At 37.4% G+C, this 27,995-nt stretch overlaps 1 protein-coding gene and 1 long non-coding RNA gene across 13 annotated transcripts in view; one reads left to right on the top strand and one right to left on the bottom strand.

Annotated features, from left to right (window-relative positions):
- The window catches only part of LOC108015673 (retrovirus-related Pol polyprotein from transposon gypsy), a 98,609-nt gene that overhangs the window by 12,272 nt on the left and 58,342 nt on the right, over positions 1–27,995 (top strand). Inside the window, exons 4-5 of one of the 8 annotated variants that reach the window (XM_070996339.1) lie at positions 17,666–18,075; positions 18,127–18,739. The exons of 2 other annotated variants lie outside the window; for them this stretch is intronic. Coding sequence is in view for 1 of the 6 variants with exons in the window: in XM_065868498.1 (XP_065724570.1) it covers positions 22,298–22,529 (232 nt within the window). In the remaining 5 variants the exon portion in view is untranslated. Of the gene's footprint in view, positions 1–17,665; positions 18,076–18,126; positions 18,740–22,282; positions 22,530–27,995 lie in introns of those variants that run through there. 5 more of the 8 variants (XM_070996338.1, XM_070996340.1, XM_070996342.1 and 2 more) reach the window with 5 other exon arrangements.
- Positions 24,775–27,994, bottom strand: LOC108015674 (uncharacterized). Of its 5 annotated transcripts, XR_011604243.1 has the most exons (8): positions 27,261–27,993; positions 27,052–27,197; positions 26,750–26,957; positions 26,548–26,691; positions 26,421–26,487; positions 26,141–26,285; positions 25,391–26,049; positions 24,775–24,900 (listed from the first exon to the last, which is right to left on the bottom strand). It is a non-coding gene; the product is annotated as an uncharacterized lncRNA (long non-coding RNA). The 5 variants fall into 5 exon arrangements; XR_011604244.1 differs by having other exon boundaries at positions 26,772–26,957; positions 27,052–27,994; XR_011604242.1 differs by having other exon boundaries at positions 26,349–26,487; positions 27,052–27,994.

The following is a 27,995-nucleotide window of genomic DNA, read 5'->3' on the forward strand; positions in this document are numbered from 1 at the left end:
TAGCTACCTCAGACTTGTGCGATTTGTGGGCGTTAGAGTGGGCGTGGCACTTGCGCTGCGCAAGAAGGTCAGGAATCAACATACCAAGTCCCAACTTTCTAGCTTTTGTAGTTTCCGAGATCTTTGCGTTCATCCAGACGGACAGACAGACGGACACACGAACATGGATAGATTGACTCGGCTAGTGATCCTGATCAAGAATATATATACTTTATGGGGTCGGAAACGCTTCCTTTTACCTGTTGCATATTTTCCGTCGAATATAGTATACCCTTTTATTCTACGAGTAACGGGTACAAGTATCTTTCCAGATATTGGGAAAAACTGATGATGAAATCGAGAAGTGAAAAAGTTGAAGTTAAGTTAAGTTAAGTTAAGTTAAAAGTGGAGGGACAAAACTTGAGCACACAACCAGGGAGTTGCAGTTGCTAAATCACTTAAAAGATAGAGAATTTGACCTATTTAAGTGATTAGGGTATTTAAAAATTGACCAAGAAAGCGTACTATAAGAAGTTTGGACGAACTCAGCCAAAATCCGTAGATGCCTCAATTAAGTTTAAACTTACTGTTAAATGCAATAATGATGTCTTTCGCTTAGCATTATCAAAGTCATAAAACTGCCTCGAATCCTTTTAGCATTCAAAATTACATCCGTTAAATACATACATAATCGTACACAATGTACATTCAGAGTTTTCCAATTTTTAGAAAATTAAAAAATAACTACAGATACATTAAGATAATGTTTTATTTCAAAATACCGATTTTTTTATTATTTCTACATTAAGGGGGTTCACCTGTGTGAATGTCGATTTTCAAGCGCTTTTTCTGATATTTCGTGTAAGTAAACTATTCAAGGTTTTTGAATAATTATTTTTGTATTTTGTTAGTTTATTATTTCAGTTTATATATTTTTTTATATACAACAGTTTTACCAAGAAAGTGTACTAGTGACCGAAGCTGGAACGAGACTTTCCCAAATTTACGGACCTAAACGGTGTGCAGGATACACCACACATAAGTCGTCTAAAACAAGAAACGAAAATACTCCGTTATTCGTAATCAAGTTGCCGAGGTACTGACGTTGGGGTTTCTTATAAATTTTTTTTCAAATTGTTTTTCACACTTTAATATCTTCTAAAAAAAGTGAAAAACGAACTGTTTCTTCCCAAAGTACGCCATTTTGACATTTTTCAAAAATTTTCGAAATCCCGGTCGTTTCTATGGCAGCTATATGATATAGTCGTCCGATTTTGATAAAAATAAATTCGAAATTCTGAACTAATAAAAAAATGGTATTTCCAAGCGTAGGAGGTTATATGTTAAAAAACAACAAAGATATAATTTTTTACATTTTTTTCCGATTATTCCTATGGGAGCGATAAAATATAGTTGTCCGGTCTGGCTGGTTCCTCTAAAAGAAATAAGACTTTTGGGAAAGTTTCAGCCCGATATCTTTAAAACTGAGAGACTAGTTTGCGTAGAAACAGACGGACATGGCTAGATCGACTCTTCTAGTCATGCTGATCAAGAATATATATACCTTATGGGGTCGGAAACGTCTCCTTCACTGCGTTGACTGACTGAAATCATTATACCCTCTGCAAGGGTATACAAAAAACACCAAAGCTTAAATTTTAAATAGTTTTTCCTTTGTTCTGTTATTCATATGGAAGCTATAAATTCCGATTTATATACTACCTGCAATAGAGAAAAAAAACTTGTTAAGTGGTTTTATTCCGATAGCTTAAAAACTGAGACCCTAGTTTTCGTAAAAGCGGACATTAAGCAAAATGATTTTTGAAAAATTCTTTTTGCAGTTACTATTATTTTTGTTTGAAGAAACTTTTTGCATCAAAAAATTTAAGTTTTCAAGTCGAGGAAAAAAGTTCAAAAAGGACATTTTCACACAAATTCGTCCTTTTCAATAAGTACTGAATGTGTTAAGAAATGTATTGTACCATTCAAACGGCATTTAAATTACCTTTCCATTGATGCCAAAGTTAACAAGATGTAAGTTCAAATTATGAATATATTTAACTTTTTTTTTGTGAAAATACTTTTGACCACCCTTGTATATGGAATCAGAAATGTCACCTTCACAACATATGACTGAAATCAAGGGTATACAAATCAAAAAAGACGGAAGGACGTTATGGAACGGTTTTTATTGCAGACAAATGGTGCTCAAAAAAATATTAAATCAGATACAGATAAAAAAAGAGCATATTACAAATATATATAAGGATTGCAAGGAAACTTTTACACCAGTGGTCGGCAGCGGCCTATCTAGTGAGCATAGGGAAGTGTTCTGTCCATCCTCTACTCGCTCACGTATAACGTACATGTTCGTGTGACTTCGGCATGGGTCTTCGGGTCATTTTTTTCTCAACTTCGGCGCGCTTTTTTGTTGCTGCGGCAGAGGATCTCAGTGCAAAGAAGAGAAACGTCTCGCTTCAGCACGCCGCGCGCAAACTTCGTGTTTGTTACACTCACACTAATGCAAGGCAAACTTGTGATGGTATGTGTGTGCCGACCACTGTTTTACACTAATAAATTCAATGACGTAAGGGATATGAGAGTATATTCTCTCCGATGTCAGTCTAGAGGTAACGGCAATCAGCACACAGACAGACCCCCTTCTACGGGTAGCGATCGGTTCTATATTCAATTTTGTTTGGCAGACTTTTTGAGTCAGATATTTTCGGCAGATTTGCCAGCAAAAAGCTTAGTTAGCTTTATATTAAGTCCCCTTAAATTTTGATCAGCCAAAAACAAACTGCTCAGGTTACTACCGTGGAAGGCCTATTATTAGTTCTCCATCTGTTGGGAACAAATTCTTTAATGACCAATTCATCATTAAGCCGAAAACGTTTAGAATTAAGTATATTAAATACTTCAGGCGGATCAGATATTTTAAAGGAAGATATCCTACGAACGTAAGAAATTTAAATTCTTGTATAAATTCCAAAATATCTGCAGTTTGGTTTCAGGGGTTTATTGAGGCACAAATTGTAGCTTTCTATAGGAAAAATCAAAAGTTTCTTTCTTCCCCTACCAGCATTCTGAAAATCGTTCGTCTGAGTATCGGGTCGTTAAAGTTTCCACGCAAGAACCACAAGTCCTCGAAAGTCCAACGCGGAAATCAATGGAAAAACTGTTTAAGTTGCTCTGATATAAAATGAAAGTTCAAAGCTTTAGTTTTGTTGGCGGAGAGCAACTGTAGTTGTCGCTTTCGATTCCTTTGCTTATCTAATTTTGCAAAACGGGTCTTAAGTATAAGTACACCTAAAGTTGCGCGATTCTCAGTGGCAGCGCTACCTTTAGTATATAATTTGTTGTATATATAATATATAAAACTAACATATGTAGCTTATGTGTAAGCGGCGAAAACGTCGCTGCTGAGACGGAGCGTAATATATACTGTATGCAAGCGATCAATGCATTGGACTCATGCTGGCTGGGCTTGATTGAAGTCAAAGCGTTCGCGCAGGTGATCATATTGCTGGGCACTTGAGCTGCCCTTTATAAGTTTTCACCACAAAGACTAAGTGTCGTTGCCTTCTTGTGTTTAGATTTATACGAAATCTGAACATAAGGCTGAGTACAGTGGGTTCTCTATATGTGCATACTACAACATATTAGTATGAAAAAATGAAAACATCATTAGGTTACGATCCAAGCTGACCAAAAAATAAATATGCGAAATTAAAATCACTTCGAGGGCTGCTAAGTTAAAGAATGTTTTTGAAAACAATGTTGGGCATTTAAGGAAGTATCTCGAGAAATCCTTTAGTAATTTATATTGCGATGTTTTCATACCCTTGCAGAGGGTATATTGATTTCAGTTAGAAGTTTGCAACGTAATGAAGGAGACGTTTCCGACCCCATAAAGTATAAACAATATAAAACAAATTATAGCTTCGGTGTTGTTTGACATATTACCTTATACTATTGGGAATTTCCTTTTTTGTATTTTTATGTTTCATAATTATAACTGCAAGGGTATTCGGCAAGCCTAAGTTAACTTCCTTTCTGGTTTCACTTGAAATTATACTTCGGAAGTTTAACAAAGATTCTCTTAATTTATATGAGAGTCATGTAAAAAAAACAAAGGAAATTCAGGCTCTTTCTGATGTCATGAAGTTCTTAGAGCAAAGACTCAGCTCCATTTCCTCTTTTCCACAGGAAAACAAACCTTTGAGAAAAGAATTTCAAAAGAAAAGCAACAAAGAAAATTGTTCTTGTTGTAACTTACCAAACCATAATGTAACACAGTGTTATAAATTTAAGGGAATGGAACCAGCAGAAAAAAAATCACTGGGCAAGAAAAGACACATTTGTTTAAAGAGTCTGAGGCATTCAAGCAATAAAAAGTGCACAAATGAAGTTATTTTCTTGAATTGCAAAAAAAACCCCACCACACGCGTCTTCACATTGATAATAATATAGAAAAAGTAAATACGTGTAGGACGACGGAACAAGCATTATTGGCCAAAGCATTGATTCATGTGAAATCAGCTAGTGGAGACTTTGAACAACTCAGAGCACTGACTGACAGTGGATCTCAGAGTACTATTATATCGGTGTAAGCTTCACAAATACTCAAGCTACCAAAAACAAAAATTATACTGAGATTAGTGGAGTTTCATCGATAAAAAAATGCATATCCAAGCATAAAATAAAACTGAACATTAAACCTTTAAAAGAAAGGAAAAATGAGTTAGAAGTGGAGCCAACTGTCCCCCCAAAATTAATGTAACGCTTTCAATGCACTCATTAAATTTGATAGATTTGGAAAGCTTTTGTGAATTGGAAGAAGAAAGTAAGGAGGCCAGGAGCGTCAGTTTATGTCAGAAATAGCTTGCTTGAAAGATGGTAAAGAAATCGAATCGAAAAGTAAAATATTGGGGCGGCACCCATTCTTAGACACAGATTGAGTTCTTAGAGTGGGTGGAAAGCTACAAAACAGCAATATGCGATAATATTAGATAAATGTCACCTATCTGATTTGATAATTAAAAAGCTCACACAGAGAACTTACGTGGGGGAATTAACCTAATGAGAAACTAAGTTCAAAGGATATATTGGATCTTTAGGTTAAGAGATTCCCTCAAGGAAATATTACGAGAATGTGTTACTTGTGCGAGATATCGACAATGTACCGGTATACAATTGATGTGCAATCTACCCAAGTACAGAGTAAATGCTTCATATCCCTGCATTAATACAGGAATAGAATATGCGGGACCATATCACCTGAAATGCTCAAAAAATCGGGGACAAAAGACATTTAAAGGTTACATTTCAGTGTTTGTGTGCATGGCTACTAAAGCCATTCATTTAAAAGCTGTTAGTGACTTAACTTCCGATGCATTTTTAGCAGCATTAAAAAGATTTATATCTAGAAGAGGGAAATGTACTAATATATATTCGGATAATGGTACTAATTTCGTAGGTGCTTCTCGGAAGTTGGATGAGGAATTTCTAAAATCTATTAAACATAATAGTAGAGTAGCTTCAGAAATTAAAAACGACATAAGTCTTTGGCATTTTATCCCGCCGGCAGGACCTTACTTTGAAGGTATTTGGGAAGCAGGTTCTAAATCCGTTAAATATCATTAAAAACGGGTAATTGGGGATATTTTGTCTTACGAAGAAATGTCAACTCTGTCATATCAGATAGAAGCAGTGCTAAATTCAAGACTGTTATATACTACGGGGGACGATAGTGAAGATAACGAAGTTCTAAGCCACCATTAGATGTGGTTGAGTCCATAAAAGACCATGAGAAAATTTGTAGCCGTGATAGGTGGAAACTGATTCAAAAAATGAAAAGAGATTTTTGGGTGAAGTAGAAGCACGAATATATTACACACATATAAATGGAAAAAGGGAGTTCCAAATATAGGTTCTGCTCTTAAAAGATGAAAATTGTCACCCAGCCAGATGGCCATTGGGTAAAGTGGAGAAAGTTCACAAGGCCCAAGAAGCTCCATTTACAAGACCAATAAAACAATTGTCCTTTAATTGGTGTAAAACAAACAGAAGATCTTATGGAAAAGACAGTTGAAAACAAAAAAAGAGTTTCACCTAGATTTTCCAAATTAAGCACCGTAATGGTAATGCTATTGCTTACATTGTTCTGTCAAGTGTCACAAGCAGCAGCAATAAAAGGCCATAACAAATCATTTAGCATCCTAAATATAAATAATTATGATGCAAAAGAGATCCAGAAGCAAACGTGCTCCTTTCGAGTTCATGGGATCATTATATCACATTTTTTATGGAATCATGGATGAAGATGATATGGATGAAAATATGAGAAATCTATTACATAATCAGCACAATTTAAATGAATTGGTTCAAAAACAAACTTCGGTGGAAGTCTCCACTACAAATTTGTTAAAGAAAACGACTGAAGACATTAGCGATAACTTTAAGAATATGCATACAAGAATTGAAAATATGACAGAAGTTCTTAAAGAAAGTTATTATATTTATAAGGAGTCGATTAATTTCTTTACGATAACTAAACAACTTAACTCATTGATTGAAGGAGGTGAAATGGTGCAGGCAGCGAACATAAGTCTGTTAATTGACATTAATCATGCTAGATTAAACACTAACATTCTTAAACCAAATCAACTACAAAATGAGATCTCAGGTAGCCTTTCCGAAACATTAGTTATTTCAGGGAAAAGGACAGGTACTGAGCTTAAGGAAGTCTATACGCTATTGACAGCTAGGGAATTATTTATCGAAAATAAATTAACTATAAATGCTAAAAATCCTCTATTTAGTGGACATCCATCTAAGCTGTTTAGAATTATTCCTTTACCAATACAGAATGAAGACAGAATGAAAATGGTTCATATTACTTCTGAATATTTAATTTATAATTTTGAAATAGATTCATATCATATAATGTCCGAATCAACTTTAAGTCAGTGTCAAAAATGCCAGCAATATAGGAGAATTTGTTAGGGAAGTTGGCCTTGCAATTCTGCAAATGACAATTCTTGTGAGGTACAACCACTTAAGCCAAATAAAGTTTCAAACTGTATATACAAAACTAGAAAAGAAAAGATGTTGGTTGTTTAAGGTTCCTTTTAATTCCAAGATAAGAGTAAAGTGTACGAATGCACAAAATCAGTTAGTTGATTTGCCAACGCAAGGAGTTCTAAGTATTGCGCCAGATTGTACTGCTAGAAGGGATGATAAGATTTTGATTGCTCATCATAATATTCAATCTGAAAGTGAAGAAGTATAATCATCATCGTATGTAGGAGACATTCCACAAATCCCAAAGGTTGTTTGGGATCCTTTGAAATTGGATTCTATTAATCATACTGTTGAGATTGCACGTCTGAATAAAGAAATTAAATACTTAAAAGAAAATCATATTGAATTAAAAGATTTGCATTTTCATCATATTTCCGGACATGATTCTTTAGGAATCGGATTAATAATAACAATAATCATAGAAATATATGCCATAAGAAAATGTGCTACAAGGCAACGATTGTAAGCCATTTCTTTCGCTGGACCGTTGCAAGGTGTCTAATAATAATTAACAAGTAAATAAAGAAATAAATCGAATTTTAAAAAAATACACTAATTATACCCTTGCAGAGGGTATATTGATTTCAGTCAGAAGTTTGCAATGCAGTGAAGGAGACATTATAAAGTATGTATGTTATTGATCAGCATGACTAGACGAGTCGATCTAGCCATGTCCGTCTGTCCGTCCGTTTCTACGCAAACTAGTCTCTCAGTTTTAAAGCTATCGGGCTGAAACTTTTCCAAAAGTATTTTATCTTTTGCAGGTAGTATATAAGTCGGAACCAGCCGGATCGGACAACTATATCTTATAGCTCCCATAGGAATAATCGGGAAAAAAAATTTAAAAAAATTATATCTTTGGTGTTTATACCCGTTACTCGTAGAGTAAAAGGGTATACTAGATTCGTCGGAAAGTATGTAACAGGCAGAAGGAAGCGTTTCCGACCCCACAAAGTATATATATTCTTGATCAGGATCACTAGCCGAGTCGATCTAGCCATGTCCGTCTGTCCGTCTGTCCGTCTGTCCGGATGAACGCTGAGATCTCGGAAACTATGAGAGCTAGGCTATTGAGATTTGGCGTGCAGATTCCTGAGCTTCTTACGCAGCGCAAGTTTGTTTCAGTAGACTGCCACGCCCACTCTAACGCCCACAAACCGCCCAAAACTGTGGCTCCTACAGTTTTGATGCTAGAATAAAAATTTTAACTGAAATGTAATGTTCTCATCAATACCTGTCGATTGACCTAAAAAAAAGTTTGCCACGCCCACTTTAACGCCCACAAACCGCGAAAACCTGTGACGCCCACAATTTTTATGCTAGATAAAAAATTTTAACTGAAATGTATTCGTCTCGTCATTACCTATCGATTGACTCAAAAAAAAGTTTGCCACGCCCACTTTAACGCCCACAAACCGCAAAAACCTGTGACGCCCACAATTTTCATGCTAGATAAAAAATTGTAACTGAAATGTATTGGTCTCGTCGATACCTATCGATTGATCAGAAAAAAAATTGGCCACGCCCACTCTAACGCCCATAACGCTTAAATCTGTATACCGCCGGTAGGTGGCGCATTTTAATCTCGCTTTGCTGCTTGCATATCTCCATTTAGCTGAGTAACGGGTATCTGATAGTCGAGGTACTCGACTATAGCGTTCTTCCTTGTTTTTAACATATAACCTCCTAAGCTTGGAAATAACATTTTTTAATTAGTTTTGAAGTTCGTATTAAATTGTATCAAAATCGGACGACTATATCATATAGCTGCCATAGGAAGGATCGAAAAATTAATGGGAAAATAATATGAAACAAATTATAGCTTCGGTGTTTTTCTACATATTACCTTATACTATTGGGAATATAATTTTTTTGTATTTTTAAACTTAATAATTAAAACTGCAAGGGTATACAAACTTCTGCTTGCCGAAGTTAACTTCCTTTCTTGTTTTATGTATGTATTGTTAACGAAAAGAATTTACAAATTTATAACCTATATACCTCACCTTGCCGGCCATTGGCAGAATGTTCAGGAAGAACACTAATTGTGATAAATGTAATGTTTTAAGAGCTCTGTTTATGTCAATATGTAAATCTATCTAGAGCCTTAAATAACGATCTGTAACTTAAAACCTACAAGAGTGCTGTGCCGAACAATTGTAATCTTAAATACAGGCCACTTGCGCCTGACCAGAAATATAGATGTCAAAGGGTGGCTTAGCAGTAGACCGTTGATAAGGCACCCGCTCAAGCAAACCAATGTAGTCTTCGCGTAGACCATAGATAAGTATATTATAAGAATTTCATGTTAGTTACGTAAGTGAAGACTTAGAAAAATAAAAGTCAGTTTTTATACAGAACTCAAACGTGAAGGTTGTTATTTTCCTTATTACAGGATTACCCTTTCAAAAAACTTGGTGGCGCTCACCTTATCCCTTCCAATCTTAATATTTTTGTTTCCTGTGACATTTTTTTGCTCTGAGACTAGTTTTACTACAAAAGTGTCCTCCTCATCGGTATAATTTTTACCACTAAATTGCTTTAATTCTGACATTTTTTTAATCGTACGGACGGACAGACCGACATTGCTAAATCGACTCGGTTAGTCGAGCAATATATATGTATAATTTAGAGGGCCAGAAACGCTTCCTAATGTCTTTATTGTGGCGTATTGGTCTAATTGGAAACTCAGCCCGGAAATATTTTATGTGTACACAACTACATTTGTGTTAGTGTTGAACAGTAACAGTAGTTTTTAGTATCTTAGTTTTAGCTTGCCTTCTGCTCACGGTGCGTCGTTGCCGAATACGGGTGTTATCAACCCAGTAACTCGCACAAAGGCCTCTGTCCGACACTGAAAATTAAAAACTTAACAAAATTAATTTATGTTTTGAGTGCAAATAATATATATATATATATCAGGGTGGGGCGATTTGGAGGTCTTCAAATAGTACGGAAGGATCATAATCTATGGACAATTGTAAGCAATATTTCCAAAAAAAAAAAATATGTCTTGAAAATCACGTTGGACCCTCCGCACTTACAAGAGAAAAATCCTGGTTTTTGGCTAAGAATTGAATCTGGAACATTCGTATAGATAAACAAAGGTATAAATCGTGTGGGTGAAACGCAAATCAGGGGCAACTCTAAGCAGTATTTCGCAAGCAATTATGTGTCTAAAACCACGTTTGACCCTGTGTCCCCCATCATCGCTTTAATTCTTCGCACAAGTTGGATTCTTTTGAACTGGGCTACCACCTTTTTAATAGCACGGAGCCTTCATTTTTGCCTGAGGGTTGTGAACCTTTCGCGAAGGGCTTTGTAGTGGCGGCTTACGCCAGTCTTGGCGGCGTTCACCTAGTTTCTTCCAGTCTTGATCTTTTTGTTTCCATGTGACATTTTTCTGGTTTGACACTAGTTTCACAAGAACTGTCTCCTGTTCGTCAATTTTTTTACTGCAGACATTGTTTTAATTTTGTTTCAAATTGCCCTGTTAGGAGTCAAAGGCGAAATTTTCCTGGGATCTTTTTAAGATTTTTTGAATTAGTGTCCCTTTTTACCATAGTTTGACACACGGTTATCATAAGGCCGCTCAACGCTGTTGTAAAATTTCAAATAGAATCATAAGAACAGAAAACAGTCATTAAACCGAATCAGGGAAATAAATATAAAAATCAAGCAACTTACTTTTTGAGAAAATGTTCCTGGTCGCTGCGAAAATCGAACTCAGGATCGCTGGGTTCGCGGTCGAGAGCTCTACCGCTTCACCACAAACTCGTCGCGCTAGGCGTCTCTTAAAAACGGTTCATAACTTTATTTGTTGGGGTTCAGTATTCGGGAGCAGCGGCCGTTAAACATTATTTTAAATTTTCAGTGTTGGGGACGTAAGAATTTGGTGCAAGTAGTTATGCATAACGTCAGTTTCCTTGTCAGTTAGCCTCTGTGATGGAGTCATCCAAAAGATCTTTGAGTATTCGGGTCTCCGAACCGAATCTTTCGCAATGGAAGATAACGTGTTCCGCTGTTTCAGCTATTCCATCGCGGCAAGCGTGTCTCCATCGTCGTGGCAAAACCTGCACCAGTACTCACGGAAGCATCTATAGCTGATAAGGACATGTAGAAATTTACCTGCCGTGTTTCTGGCTAGCCACGTACTTATGTCCGGGATTAGCTGGAACGCCCAGCGTCCCTTCACCGACTCCTCCCAGCGTAACTGCCACGAAGCCACAGTGTGTCTTCTTTCCGCTGATCGAGCGCCCCTTTATTCGGCGGCCGTTAAATTTCTAACATGTAGGAGGGACACCAGCGCTGAGTCGTCCTACATCGTCCTGAAAGCGCTGCAAAGTTAAAAAGACGGTGTGTCGCATTAAGGCTACTGATGAAGCACTGCCTTGTCATGGCGTGCGCCCAGACGGAGCTGCTTTCAACATCGTCGCCCTCGTCACGCTGGTTAGCAAGAGTCTGCTTCCATGTATAAGTCACCTGTGACTATCATGATCCTAAGTGGACTGGGTGGACTGCGGAGATCATCGCCTTTATACTAGCATACTCCAGGTGTTCTTTGAACGACAACCGGGTGTCGGTCATCACGCCGACATATGATGACCTTCCTGCTGCTCACTATGTGGAGCGAGTACCAACCCCATGCTCCTGCTACAGGCCTTCTCCACCGTGACGACGGCTATGTCGTCTATGGCGTACCTCACGTTCTACAGTTGCGTTGAAAATCTTAAAACTTGGATCTGTACGTCTGTAATCATGCGGGTCACTTCATTTCTTGATGTCAGAATTTTATTAACTTGTCTCCTACAAAAAGGCTTCAATAAGCAAAAAGGACTTTTCATAAATGGTCTTATGATTGGTCATCAAGTGAAACAATGAAAATCTAGTAATTGACCTTAGCACCATACTCTGGCTCACCTGGAAAACGTAGTATCACAGCTACCAGAAGCACTTACATCTGTGTCACTGAATCGTGGCATAGAACCCTTCGGCCAGCGATATAGTAAAAAACCCTTCTGGTGTTTACGTTCCCTGTCGAGCTCCACTCGACTGCACATAATATCATCCCGGTATACAAACCAGCTTCAGTCAAAGAGTCTGTAACTGGAAGAAGAGATTCCAGTTTTGTGACGGATGAATTACATAATATAATAATGCAGTCCTGCACGTCAGAACACACAGCTAACATTACCGCAGTGATCGCTTCGAACATAACCGAGCGACAGCCTAGTTTCAATGTCGAGATCGGCAACTGAACTATTCCCAAAACTAACAAAAGTTTGGCATGTTTTTACTAAAGTGGTTTACTTTCCGGCGGGTGGACCTCTTAATTGGAGCCAGCATTTTCCACGAGATGTTGTGCGATGGGTAAATCAAGCTTCCACCTGAGTTACCCTAATTCAAAACACTCATCTGTGCTAGGGTTGTTTATAAAAGATAAAGCCTCTCCAATGACTCGTCCCTAATGTCTTCTTATGACGACATAAGTTTGGATTGGGTAGATGATCTTCAACGATTTAGGGAAGTGACAAGCTACTAAGGAAGAATTAGATTGTGAAGCATATATCGTTTGATCGGCAGCTGGTGATTATTTTATTCAAATTCCTGGAAAGCTCAATCTTGATCTGTTGGGATCGCCCTACCAGATCAAGATTGAGCTTGTCAGGAATTTGAACAGAATAATCATGATACTTGACCATAGAGAGAATGGTGGATGGTCGGCCAGCCTTGAAGGCTCAATATGCAGCATTCGTAAAGTACTACCTAAATTTATGTCACCCAGGCCGTTGTCATCATGTTTCGCTAAAAAAAAAAATGGTTTAACTACTCCTATAAGCAGAACCAAAATTTTCAATTTTGAATTCTACAATTTTACAACAGCTTCTAGAATAAGCTTACTAGCTCAACAATTATCCTCATGAAATCGCTTTAAACCACCCTGCAGTACCATTCATCGCTTTTTAGGGACCAGATCACAACAAAAAGATCATCACCGAGCACTAAAAAGGCGCTTTGCCGTCGTTACATTCGTCGTCGCAGTTGACTGCTTGATTTTGTACTATTGTTGAATTCTGAATGGTTTGGCACATACAACGAAAACTCCCATTGCGTTTGTGTGGGTTGTGGCCAATTGTATAACCTTGAAGAGGGTATAAAAATATTCCAGTCTGAAGTTTGAGGGAGAAGTTTCCGACTCCATAAAGTACATATATTCTTGATTAGCATCACTAGACAAGCCGATCTAGCCATGTCCGTCTGTCCGTTTCTACGCAAACTAGTCTCTCAGTTTTGATGCTACCGGTATGAAACGTTACCAAGTCTTACTTCTATTGCAGGTAGTATATAAGTCGGAATGAGCCGGATCGAACAACTATAACGTACAGCTCCCCTAGAAATAATCAAAAAACTATTTTTGAAAAAATTTAATTAAATGTTAGCTTTGCTGTTTTTTGATATATTAATATATGATCATATTTTGGGAATATCATTCTTTTAATATTTCAGGATTTAAAATAAAATAAATCATATTGCTCCAATAGGAATAATCGTAAAAATATTGAAATTTTTGTTCGAAAAATTATAACTTCGGTTTTTATACCTGTTACTCGTAGAGTAAAAGGGTATACTAGATTCGTCGGAAAGTATGTAACAGGCAGAAGGAAGCGTTTCTGACTCCACAGAGTATATATATTCTTGATCAGGATCACTAGACGAGTCGATCTAGCCATGCCCGTCTGTCCGGATGAACGCTGAGATCTCGGAAACTATAAGAGCTAGGCTATTGAGATTTGGCGTGCAGATTCCTGAGCTTCTTTGTTTCAGCAGAGTGCCACGCCCACTCTAACGCCCACAAACCGCCCAAAACTGTGGCTCCTACAGTTTTGATGCTAGAATACAAATTTAAACTGAAATGTATTGTCCTCATCAATACCTATCGAATGACCCAAAAAAAAAAAAAAAAGTTTGCCACATATTATTTTTTTCTCTTAAGTTTGTCATTACTTAAATATTTCAGAATTTTGAATTACAATTTTTAAAAATCGGACGTCTGTGTCATATAGCTGCCATAGATAGGGTTATTGATGGTATGTACTAAGAAAATAATTATACCTTCGTTATGTTTAATCTAATTCACTTCTTTTCTGGTAAGTGGCATTTGTTTAATATTTCAAAATAACGAAAACAATTCTTAGGAAATCGAACGACTAAAGGAAAGATGGGAAGATTAAAGGGAAATAATTATAGCTTCGTTATTTTTGTTGATAGTTTTCTTTTCTTCTCCGATATATATAATCCTTTTAAATTTCAGAATTACTTATTCAATTATTATTCAAAATAATTTAAAATTTAAGGAAAAACAGTTTTTTTTATGTTTTTTTTAGTTAAATAAAAAAACGTGTTTTTTCCAATAGTTTAAGTTTATTAGATATAATTATAATTAGATAATATAAAAGCGATCGGCCAAGTCGTTTTTGAGATATCGTCGCTACCAGTTAAAAACAAGAAAAGAAGTTAAGTTTTTAATCCCTTGCAGGTCGTTCCCGTCGGAGCATTGTACGTACAGCTTTTCGATTTTTCGTAAACTAAAAACTAAATATAAAAATTGGAAGATATTGTTCCATTTAAGTTTACTACCGTCCATGTTTACCGAAAACTAAATATAACGGTGTATGTATTATTTTGGCATTAATTGCTATCGTTGCTATGGCAGCTATATCGTCCGATCTTTTTTAAATTTTATTCGAAATTCTGAAATATTAAAAGAATGATATTTCCAGGAGAAGAAGTTAATATGTAAAAAATAACAACTTGTTTCAAATTATTTTTCCACCAATTTTCCGATCGTGAATTTGATAAAATTAAATTCAAAATTCAGAACTAATTAAAAAATGGTATTTGCATTGGTATGGTATTCATATGTTATATGTTAAAAAACACCAAAGACATAATTAAAAAAAAAGCTTTTTTTTCCGATTATTCCTATGGGAGCCATAAGTCATACATAGTTGTCCGATCCGGCTGGTTCCGACTTATATACGACCTGCAAAGAAATAAACTTTTGGGAAAGTTTCAGCCAGATAGCTTTAAAACTGAGAGACTAGTTTGCATAGAAACGGACGGACAGACTGACAGACGGACATGGCTAGATCGACTCGTCTAGTGATGCTGATCAAGAATATATATACTTTATGGGGTCGGAAACGTCTCCTTCACTGCGTTGCAAACTTCTGACTGAAATCATAATACCCTCTGCAAGGGTATAAAAACGTGGTCTTGGGAAAAGCGTTTTTGAACGTTTGAGTTCTTCTTTGAGTGCTCTGATGGGGGCGGACGGTAGATTTGACCAAAAATAAAAATGTTTTTAAGTTGTTGCGAAATATCACCAAGAATGAAGAGCACAACAATAAAATGAACAACAGGTACCCCTTTGGCACGAAATTGCTCAAATTTTTTGTGTCGCCCTCCAGTGTTCTAGGCACTCTCATCACCGCTAGAGTCACCCCACTCTTCCATACTGAGAAACCCTAATTTATTCTTCTAAATCAATTCCATCCCCTTTAAAGAAATCCCCTCCCGATAAAATACACGTATGCCAAAGGGGTTTTCAAGTTTGGAATCATGCCAAATGGTCCCTTTCCAGTAAAGCTGAAGCTGCAGTGTAGATACAGGTTTTATTTCATCAATCTTTCGAAATGCGTTTCCCGAAGTGGTCTCTTGAGTTTTGGGAATAGCAAAAAGGTAACACGGAATTCATAGTGCACCGCACCACGAAAATATAAAAAATATCACTTAAATTGCGAGTATTAAAAACATATTAAGAGGTTACCCGGTGGGCATTATAACTAGTGATAGGACCCTCGGAAAAAAACGCTTTAGTCGAGTGCCTCGACCATCAGATACCCGTTACTCAGCTAAAGGGAGCGCATGAGAGATGGGGAGCAAGCAGCAAAACTACTTTTTCCGAGATTGTATGGCGTAACGTAGCGGTAAGTACAATATATATATAGCTTCATAGCTTCATATATAGCTTCATAGCTTCTAAACAAGGAAGAACGCTATAGTCGAGTACCTCGACTATCAGATACCCGTTACTCAGCTATATGGAGATATGCAAGCAGCAAAGCGAGAATAAAATGCGCCACCTACCGGCGGTATACAGATTTAAGCGTTATGGGCGTTAGAGTGGGCGTGGCAAATTTTTTTTTGGATCAATCGATAGGTATCGACGAGACCAATACATTTCAGTTAAAATTTTTTATCTAGCATGAAAATTGTGGGCGTCACAGGATTTCGCGGTTTGTGGGCGTTAAAGTGGGCGTGGCAAACTTTTTTTTGGGTCAATCGATAGGTATTGATGAGAACAATACATTTCAGTTAAAATTTTTATTCTAGCATCAAAACTGTAGGAGCCACAGTTTTGGGCGGTTTGTGGGCGTTAGAGTGGGCGTGGCACTGTGCCGAAATAAACTTGCGCTGCGTAAGAAGCTCAGGAGTCTGCACGCCAAATCTCAATAGCCTAGCTCCCATAGTTTCCGAGATCTCAGCGTTCATCCGGACGGACAGACAGACGGACAGACGGACAGACGGACATGGCTAGATCGACTCAGCTAGTGATCCTGATCAAGAATATATATACTTTGTGGGGTCGGAAACGCTTCCTTCTGCCTGTTACATACTTTCCGACGAATCTAGTATACCCTTTTACTCTACGAGTAACGGGTATAATAAATGGTCAGATTTCAACGATTGTATAGGTAGATATATATGGATTAATAAAACAGAATTCCATTTACACTCTAACAAAACCTTGGCAACAGACGGATTTTAGCGTTATGGGTGTTAGAGTGGGCAAACAGGTGAAACACATAACTTCAACTGCTAGATCTTTCAACATATTGGAACAATAAAATTGGGAGTGTAATCTAAACAACTAAACTACACATCTTATTAAAATTTTTTTTATTAAATTTAATCAAATTAAAATAAGTTTTTTATTTTTTTAAAGTAAAATACCAATTCAAGAATACAAACATGGCTGTTACGCTAAGCTTGGTTAACAATCAAAACACTAGTACTACAAATATTAATAAAAGTTTTATAAAAATCTCGGAGCCCGATATTAACACAACCGATCAAAAGCGACGCTAAATGGATCAATGTTTGGTTTCAAATTAGCACCATTATTGGATTGAAATCCGTAGCATTGGATCAAAATGAACTTTATGCTACTTCTAGCAAATTATTCTGAGATTTATGCTTATGCGTTTAAAGCATTAATTTAAAGCGGTGCCACAGAAATCCTTTTAGCACTATGCCGTGTAAAATGTTGAGTAATGCTCATAAGAAACCCACCCCATTCAGTGTTAATCGGTTTCTCTAGCACCCCCAAAAGGAGGTGTGCTACACGACTAAGCGACAATTTCCGATTTGTCGAACTTACCTTCATAAATAGTCAAATTTGAGTAGTTTATGGCATGTAGATCGGTATTGATAAACCAAATAAAATAAATATGTTTGGGAAACTGGTATAGCACCTTTAGAATAGATCAATATGGGCATCGCCTTAAACTTAATTTTGATAAACATTTCTTTTCAGTTATGCTTTTGCACCACATGTATAAAAGTATATGTACTGAACCGTTACCTGCCTGTCGTCCAGAAGTCACTTGTTAGTAACTTCTGCGCGACAGAAACACGATAGAATCCAATTTAAAAAAACAAAATATACATATATCGCGTAGAAGTCCCTTCTGGACGACAGAAAGACGATAGTACACATTTTACAAAAACAAAATGGGTCGGGATCGCGAAGAAGTAACTTCTGAGACACTTCTGAGCGATTTTTACAAAAACAAAATTAGTGGAAAAAAACACGCCATAAAAAGAGGTCGATTATGTACGATTATTTAAAGCTATTTACGGACAAGCTAGCTGTGGACATTACTTGGCGTGTAACTGCGGAGAAACCCAGCGTCGAACGATTCCTAACATAGTTCATTGTAAAAGGTAATGTCTTCTAGTTTATTTTTACTTTGACTGAACAAAAAACAATTTTAGTTCCTGTTTCTTTTAGAAATGGTTGTTAATCAATTTCTTAGTCGACGGAGCTGTACCTAAATAACATCAACATTTCCTACATTCCAGGGACCGTGTTTTCAAGCGGACAAAGCTTTTATACAAAAAATAAATGCAAAATATTGAAAGTATTAGAAAATATGTTTTCATTCAATATTTTCCAATTGGGAAAGACTATTGTAGGTATCTTCTACAAACATATGTAGTCACTTTTGAGTGACTTCCATAAGTGACTAAAGCGACACTTCCAGAAGTTACTTCGACGATATCGCATTCGGATGGCGGAAGTGACTCCCGTCGGGAAGAAATGTGCCACTTCGGCGACACTTTCAGAAGTGACTTCGGCGACTCTTTCAGAAGTAACGCAGAAGTGACTACGTATTATCAGACGAGTCGAACTAGCCATGTTCGTCTGTCCGTTCCTACGCAAACTAGTCGGAACGTGGCGGATAGCTCCCATAGGAATAATAAAAAATATTTTTTGAACGTAAAAAAAATTATAACTTCGGTGTTTTTTGACATTAACTTCTTATTTTGAGAATATCATTCTTTTAATTAATTATAAAACAAAAATAAAAATAAAATAAATTTAAAATTTTAAACACAAGTTGAAAAAACCAGACGACATTTAGTGTTAATGTGATACGAAAATCGTTAGATTTCGTTTCCGGTAAACATTTACGGTAGTAAGTTAAAATGGTACATTGTCTTAATATTTCTGAAATTAGTTGTTAATTTTTCTAACAATCGGTAAGCTCTAAAATACATCTCTCAGTGTCAATATTCCGGAGAGAATAGCCAGGATCCGGAATGCATGATTTGTATAAGGGCAGGAAGAAAATTGGCCACTCATACCCGGGTGGCACAGGGTTTTATTCGACCCTAAATATATATGTGCCTACAAAAATTAAAAAGAAAGATGCACCCGAAAACCGCGAGAGACAAAATATTAGCAAACTGAAAGTTATAAAAACGAGACTTATAATATTATTTAATTATGTAACCCGCCCAATTAATTTTTGCCAATTTATATCTATTTAAATCATTATTTATTAAACTTATTTCTTTTTTGAGAGTGTCTTGTGATTGTTTATTAACAAAGCTTAGTCTAACATTTGTTTTTGACTTGATCTCCCAGTAAACGGGTATGTGGGTATAGTTACTTTAACATTTCTATTAGATTTGTTTAATCTCCATGCTTTGTTAGTGTAATTTTACACTCACTAAACTTGCTAAAACTCTTTTATTCCCTCTCTCTCTCTCGCTCTATATTACAACTGTAATAGCACTCTCTTTTGGTGTGCTATTCTCTTATTTTCTCTCCCTCTCTCTTTTGCTTGCTTTACATTGTTACTGTTCGTGCGTAAAGTTGTCAGTGTCCCACAAGCAACGCTCAGTCGATAGAAGACTTACTCTCTCGTGCTCTCTTGCATTTAAATTAATACGCGATCTTGCGCTCTTATTTTTTTCGTGTTGTGTGCCTTTGTGGTTTTGGAATTTGATCCCAGTGCCAAATTTACTTAAGGTATTTTTCATATATTAAATACCCTTTTATTTTCTGCTGTCTCTGCGAATCGATGATGCTCGTTAAATGCGTTGGATTTATTTAATTGTTGAGATGATTGGCTTTATGAAGCAGACTCGAGACAGCCTTTTGAATTTCTCCTGTGCTTAACAGCTTAATGAGGGGTTCAATTCCGTTTTTTCTTACTAACTGAGCCGCCTAAACGCAAAAAAGCCAGCTTAGCGGCAGTTAGTACGATCATGGTATCCACCCCAAATCCGAACTTGGTAGCTGCAGCAGTTTCTGTTGACACAGGGGTAAGTGAACCAACTGTGAATATGGATACAGCTGACTCCGATGGAGTCAATGTTTCTAGAAGTCTGGTGGTAAAAAAGTCTTCAAAAGTCTTCAAAGTCCGGCTACGGTGCCGACCGTACCAATAGGTACAGAAGGTACCGTTTCTGTCAGAAACGTCAGAAACTGTCAGTTGTTCCACATAGGAACCAATTATTTGTTTCTAGATTCACCCCAGATACTACATCTGAGGATGTTTTCGAATTTATACGTGAAAAATTCCTATCCGAGAATATTTCAGTTGAACAATATCGATTTTCATACGTCCGTAGTAAACCGTCTTTTAAAATATTTGCTCCGCCTGATGTGTTTAAGGTAATACTTTCTAAAAGCTTTTGGCTTAATGATAATTTGGTAATAAAAGAATTTTTTCCAAATAAACCGAGAACAAATAACAGGCCACCACTGCGCCAAAAAACTAAAAAGTTTATTTTTGGCTTATCAAAATGTTAGGGGACTAAATATTAAGCTACCCAAGATTTATACTGACTCCTCTGCATTTACTTAAGATATTTCGGCTTTTACGGAAACTTGTCTGAAACCAGAGATATCTGACTTTGAAGTTCTGTCAAACAACTTTAATGCCTATAGGACCGATCGCTCTTCACGTAGGGGGGCGGTGTGCTGATTGCCGTTACCTCTAGCCTAACATCTGAGAGAATTCACTCTGATATCCCTAACGAAATTGAATTTTTTAGTGTGAAAGTTTCCTTGCAATCCTTATCTATTTTTGTTATTATGTTCCTATATTCCATCTGCCTCTGATTTAATAATTTTTGAGCACCATCTGTCTGCGATAAAATCTGTTCTATCCCTTCTTTCTAACAGAGACCTTTTGATTGTTTTGGGTGACTTTAATCTCCCTGATATTTCTTTGTCTCGTCCTACTGATTCATTTGTCGCTATACCCTTATCCGTCAACGATTTTGTAGGTGGTCTTCGAGAATTATCGTTACAGCAAGTAAGCCTTATACGGAATTCATTAAATAGACAATTAGATCTTGTGTTTGTTTCAGACCCGTCTGAAGTCACGATATCTAGAATTGACGCTCTTGTTGTACCTGAAGACCGATATCATCCAATAACATCAGTATACAAAAAAATTGATGAAAAACGCCTTTCAGGAAACCTTTCTTTTCCGGTAAGATACATCTCACTGATTAAGAAAAGGGCACTTAAAATTTTTTCTATGGTACCAATTTTTTTTAAGTGTAAAAAACATTTTTCAAACTTTTTTAGTTTCTAACTCGAGTTGTGATAAACTGAATTCATTTTACAGGTAATAGAATGCCCTTTTACTTTCTTATACACATCATTAAGTTCCATTCATTAGTTCAAAAGCTACACTTCGTCAAAGTTGAAAAATTTGGAAAAAAATCAAAAACGCTGGCATAAATGGCTTCTTTAAAAATACACACGCACGTATATATATATTATATATTATTATTATTATATATTTAAACGTATATACACAAGTTCAGTATTCGGGAGCAGCGGCCGTTAAACGTTATTTTAAATTTTCAGTGTTGGGGAACGTAAGAATTTGGTTCAAGTTGTTATGCATAACGTCAGTTTCCTTGCTATTAGCGCTGGGCAAGCTAAAAAGTATGCGATTGCAGTTACGAGGAAATAATTTTCATATATTTTTAGCAAGGAAACTGAAAAAATTGGTACCATAGAAAAAATTTTAAGTGCCCTTTTCTTAATCAGGGAGATGTATCTTACCGGAAAACAAAGGTTTCCTGAAAGGCGTATTTCATCAATTTTCTTTTGTAAACTGGTGTAATGGAATTGACAATCTGCCTCCCATGCGTTGATACCCTCTCTCCTTTAGTTTCTCCAACTAAAATGAGATGTTTTCGAAAATGTGACTATAATAAACTTTACGATATGATTTCTCAATATAATTGGACATACTTTTACAATTGTATTGATATTGAAAGTGCCACTGAACTATTCTATATAGTGTTAAATACTTTTTTAATGAATGCGTCCCTGACAGGCTTCCTTCAAAGCTAAACAGGCCTCCTTAATTTACCAAACCGCTTCTGGGACTTACAAACCTTAAAACAAAAAAGTATAAACAAGCAGTTTTATAACTTTGTTAATGCCAAGCGTAAGTTATCGGCATTGCCTTCATCGGAACGTTTTAACTCAATGGAGGCATCGACGGATTCTGATATTGCTAATATATTTGCCGAGTTTTTCTAAACTACTTATAGTTCGGCTGCTTGGTCAAATTCTAACTACCCTAATCCCTTAAATAGGGCAAATTGTAGTTTTACCCCTGTAATTATGGAAAGTTCTCTCTTAAGAGACTTAGCCACAACAACGCCAACTTATTCTCCCGGTCCAGATGGACTCCGCGGGTGTGTGCTTAAGTTTTGTGCGTCAACCGTATGTAAACCGATTCTTAAACTTTTTAATTTGTCTACTTCATCATCAGTTTTTTCTACTATCTGGAAGGACTCTTTTATCTTTCCACTTCACAAAGAGGGTGCAAAGGCGGATGATCAGAATTATAAAGGTATTTCTAAATTGTCGGCAATTCCTAAAGCATTTGAACATATTATTACTTCTCATTTGCAACATTTATGTTCCTCACTAATATCATAGTGTCAGCATGATTTTGTTAAGCGAAGATCGACCACCACGAACCTTCTTGAATTGTCATCTATTGCAATAAATGGATTTAAGAAAAAAAATTCAGACTGACGTTATATATACAGGTTTTAGTAAGGCCTTTGACTTTGTCAACCACTCTCTTCTCTTATTCAAATTAAATCAGCTTGGGTTTCCATGTAATCTATTAACTTGGACTTCAAGTTATTTTATTGGTAGGACTCAGTGGGTTATAATCAAGAATGCTGCGTCAAAATTGATCTACGTCATTTGGGCCCTTTGCTGTTTACTTTGTTTATTAACGATCTTCCCTCTATCATAGCACATTCTCGTGTACTAATGTATGCTAATGATTTTAAGCTTTGTTCATCATATAATGATATAGCGTCGGGTTTCAACTTACAGTCAGATATTGATTGTTTTCAGGGATGGTGTGAGTACAACCTTTTAAGTTTGAACTACCTTAAATGCAACGTTATGACTTTATATAGGGGTACTCATACTTTTGTTAGTTACTCTCTTCAAAATACGCCACTCGACCGTATATATTCAGTTAATGATTTAGGTGTTCTTCTGGACCCAAAACTTAAATTTGACTGCCACATAATGTCCACTGTCAACAAAGCCATGAGTGTTCTTACGTTTAAAAAGCGTTGGTCAAAAGAATTTGATGACCTTTATACAAGCAAATTATTATTTACCTCCCTTGTCCGTCCTATTTTGGAATATTGTTCTTCGGTTTGGAGTCCGCAATATCAAGTGCATATTGACCGTATTGAGTCGGAACAACAAAAATTTCTTCTTTTTGCCCTTCGTAGTTTAAACTGGTATCAAAACGTAAGGCTACCTTCTTATCAGAGTAGATTACTATTGCTTAATTTAATTACACTTGTAAATCGTAGAACAATGATTGGTACTATTTTTATGCAAAATCTTATAAGAGGTGATATTGATTCTGTAGAACTTGTAAATCGCCGAACTTTCAATGTTCCGGTTAGACTAACACGAAATTATTATCCCCTAAAATGGCCACGATGTACATATCAAATTTTTGTCTGCACGAGTCCTTTCGCGTTCTATGTGATAATTATAACAACCTTTATCTTTAAATTTTCACTTCAACTTCTATCCCGGTATTAAAAACTTCATTCTTAGTTGCTTCTTTTATTTTCAATTGTGTCCCGTCTCTATTTTGTTTTTTGTATCTTCCTCGCGAACTCGCATTTTTTGCCCAAAATTATAAAAGGGCCCCGCGCGTAACAAGCACTTGCTTGGTGTCGTTGGGCCACTTGTTTGTAATGCTCGTAGTGCATCAACGTCCACCATAATAATAAAAATACTCAAACAAAAAAATCGACATATTATTTATTATTATTTATTTATTTATATATAAATGTTCCTTGTGAATGTCCATTGGTAGGCCTTATAAATGTTACAATTTAAAAGAAATTTTTGAAGTACAATGTGCTAGCGAAATGAATTCGTCTGAGTAGAGATTCGTGTTGGGGGTTGGGGTGAGCTAGGCGATGCTTAAGGATGCACTCATGGTTGGAATGGTCCAGATGTTCCAAAATCCGTCGTAAAAATTGCAGTTGTCCAAATTTGAAATTCCGTCCAAATTAAAAATATAAGAAAACTAATGAAACGGAATCACGAAAAGTAAAAAAAATCAAACATAACGTAAAAAATAAACACTCACCAGGGTAAAGTGCCGATAGAAACCGACATCGGAAATCAGGTGTTTGGACCGTGGGCAGCCTAGGAAGGTCGAACCCATCGTAGCCACAGTGGGTAATATTCGGGAAGTTCCTTTCTGCTGAGCACAATTCTAGCATCAAAACTGTAGGAGCCACAGTTTTGGGAGGTTTGTGGACGTTAGAGTGGGCGTGGCACTCTGCTAAAACAAACTTGCGCTGCGTAAGAAGCTCAGGAATCTGCACGCCAAATCTCAATAGCCTAGCTCTTATAGTTTCCGAGATCTCAGCGTTCATCCGGAGAGACGGACATGGTTAGATCGACTCGGATAGTGATCCTGATCAAGAACATATATACTTTATGGGGTCGGAAACGCTTCCTTCTGCCTGTTCCGACGAATCTAGTATACCCTTTTACTCTACGAGTAACGGGTATAACAATTATCTTTTTAATACGTTGTCTGTGCTAAAGTAAATTTGTAATAACTTACATAAATATTTTGTCTTTGCTTGAAGTTGGTGATGTCCATGTACACTGTGCACAAAGTGTGACACCGATGCCCAGCAAATTTCGAGTAGATACTGAAAGATAAAGAATAAATTAAATTAGTAAAATCGTTTAAATAATTATGAAAAGTTGACACGAACGGATTAGGAACTAAAGTAAAGGAGAGAAAAGTTAGTGAGTACTATAAATAGTTGAAGAAGGAGAAAAAAACAAATATAACTAAGAAAGGAATTAGGATATGTCAAATAGTGATAGGGATAGAATTCAAATCGGAAGAAAATTAAGGATAACTTTGAAGTTCATTCGGAGTAGGGGACCAGCAAGTATGACTCCGCCAATAACTTGGTCGGAAGCAAATCATGCGAGGAGAAATTGGAAAATATATCGGCACCCGAAGGCATGGAGTCGCTAAGGGAACAGATTCCTGATGGAATGAGAAGCGGTAGTCCAAGAGAAGCAAGTGGTCATCAGTCGGTGGGCGGAACCGGGGCCATACCAAAGTCTTTGCCATTTGGAAAAAAGTAAGGGGTTAATGCAGCACTGGTTCAAGCACAACAGACGTACCAGGTGGTAATGTCGACGGAATATGAAGCGTTCAATCAGCAGATGCAGCAGGATATGATGCAGTTCATGAAGGACATGGCTTCTGCATGACTGCTTGGCTTAGTGGCGCAGGGATTTTATAAAGGAAAACGCAGCATGGCAGGCATCTACGCATGTTCGTCAGGTTCAAGGACAACAAGTTTGACAGGGCCAAATAAGGCATGGAAGAGCAGCCGCGAGCAAATCCGAGTCAGATGCCACCATTCGATCCGAGGATGCTTCAGCAACCTCCGCCAATAATTCTGCCGGGGGTACGTCACCATATGGGATTCCCGCCGCCAACATCTGGGGCGTTGTCCGAGAAGCAGGAGATGAGTCGTCACGTATCGGAAGGGTATCGGCAAACCGCCTGGTCGACGGAGCAGGAACCAAGAAGATGGAATGGGTCTCACAAGACACCGCCAGAACCTTTTAAGAAACGGTGGGACACAGCTAAACTTGATTCCAGGACAAGATCAGCGTCGGTCAAGCGGGGCATCAGGCGGTTCAGCTTTTAAAGTCGGCCAACTGCGGAAGTGGGGCTAAGTTTCGATGGAAGTCCCTGAAGCATGCCCGTGTCCGAATTTATATTCCGCCTTGAACGACTCCAAAGGTCATATCAGGTGCCGTGGAAGGAGGTCCTAAGAGAATTTGCACGTATTAGTGGAAGAACAAGCCAAGGAATGGTACTGGATGTACGTGAGGTCGACGGAGAAGCAAGAGTGGACCTACCTGAGGTACGCACTACAGAAGCAGTTTCAGAGTCACCGATCCAACTTCGAGCAAGAAGCAGAAGCCAGGAGAAACCGTCGAGGTGTATATCTAGACCATGCTAGCTCTCAGATCTCGACTAGAGATGCCGTTTTCCGACTTCGTCCTGATAAAGTTAATAAAGATGAATATTAGGGATCAGATTTCGAGAATTATATACCCGATATACATCACAAATCACGAAGCTGAAAGAATATTGGCGACTCGATGGATCCGACATCCAAGCAACCTTGAAACTCACCGGGGATATAAGGATCGTCCGAGGATAGATGAGCTTTGTCCGGAATCAGTCGGAGAAGAGAGTATACCTGAAGAACAAGAGGAAGTGGAGGCATTAGCTAGGCACTGGGAGAACAAGTGTGGACTACCTGGTATTACGACTCCAAGATGTACGCGATGCCAAATGGGAAACGGTGGGAGGAGCTTGGACAAGAAAGAGAAACCACGCTCCAATCCTTTTGCCACAAACAAATGAAAGCCTCGTCAAATTGCATGCCTAATTATAAGAATAGCTGTAAGGAGAATAAAATTAGTAATATTCTGATAAATCTAAATAAACCAGTAATTAACATTAAATGGTCGAAACGTGAACCTATAGCAGTCCGAGAAGCACACTACCAAGAGGTCATCCATCCATAACAGCAGCGGAACTTCGCCATACTTTGCCATGTTCGGACAACATATGTTTACGAATGGGAAAGATTACTCGCTGGCCCGCAAGTTGCATGCTCTGAATGATTTTGAGATAGCCCAATTGCCCAGATCTGAAGGACAAAAGCTATACAGGGAGAAAATAAAATAAAGGATACATCAGGCCTACGAGAAAGCAGCGAAGCGTTACAATTTAAAGGCCCGAGAGATTTGATACTCACCAAGACAAGAAATGTACAAGAGAAATTTTGTCCTAAGTGACTTCAGCAGAATACGAATTCCAAGTATTGCAGAAAGTACACTAAATGTCGAGTCACAAACCCGTTGGAAAATTCTTTGTACGCTTTGGAAAACTTGCGCGGCAATCCTTTGGGAGTTTTCCATGCAAAGGATCTTAAACAATAGTGCCCGGCTAGCGAACCACACTCACCAGGCGTTAATCTCAGGGTTGTGGGCGGTGGCCTACGTTGAGCAGTACAACCAGCAACACACGCACATCCTCCACTCCTGTTCCGAGACGAGCATCGAAGCCGTAGTGTGCTTGTTATTGGCTAAACTACAAAAGAGCACACAAATTACAAATTTGACAATGTTGTTTACGATAGGCCAGATAACGACAGGCATAAAACCGATAAGCGACTATCGACGACCCGTGAGTCCAGGGAGTCGGGCAGCTGAGTCCAATTATGAAACTGGTTCCTTAAACCGGGTAACTCCCAAATGAACCGAGGCTTAAATCCAAAAAATTTGAGTGGTTTTTGGCGAAGAGAGGCTTAGAAAATCTGAACAGGCAACGAGAACTAAAGGGCGAAAATGAGTGGTCACAGACGGATCTGTTGGCGAAAGTTAATATTAAATAAGTCAAGTTCCTGCCCAAATAATCCGGAGAGAATAGACTGGATCAGGAATACATGATTTGTATAAGGGCAGACGAAGACCAGCCACCAGGAGGAAAACGAACTTTCAGCAAGAAAATTGGCCACTCATCCCCGGGTGGATACAGGTTTTTATTCGACCGTAAATATATATTTACCAAAAAAAATTTAAAAGAAAGTTATTCCCAAAAACTGCGAGAGACAAGATATTAGCAAACTGAAAGTTATAAAAACGAGACTTATAAAATTATTTAATTAATTATTTAAATATAACCCGCCCAATTAGTGTG

The sequence above is a fragment of the Drosophila suzukii genome, chromosome 3 (assembly GCF_043229965.1).
Source record: "Drosophila suzukii chromosome 3, CBGP_Dsuzu_IsoJpt1.0, whole genome shotgun sequence".
NCBI classification, from domain to species: Eukaryota; Metazoa; Arthropoda; class Insecta; order Diptera; family Drosophilidae; genus Drosophila; species Drosophila suzukii.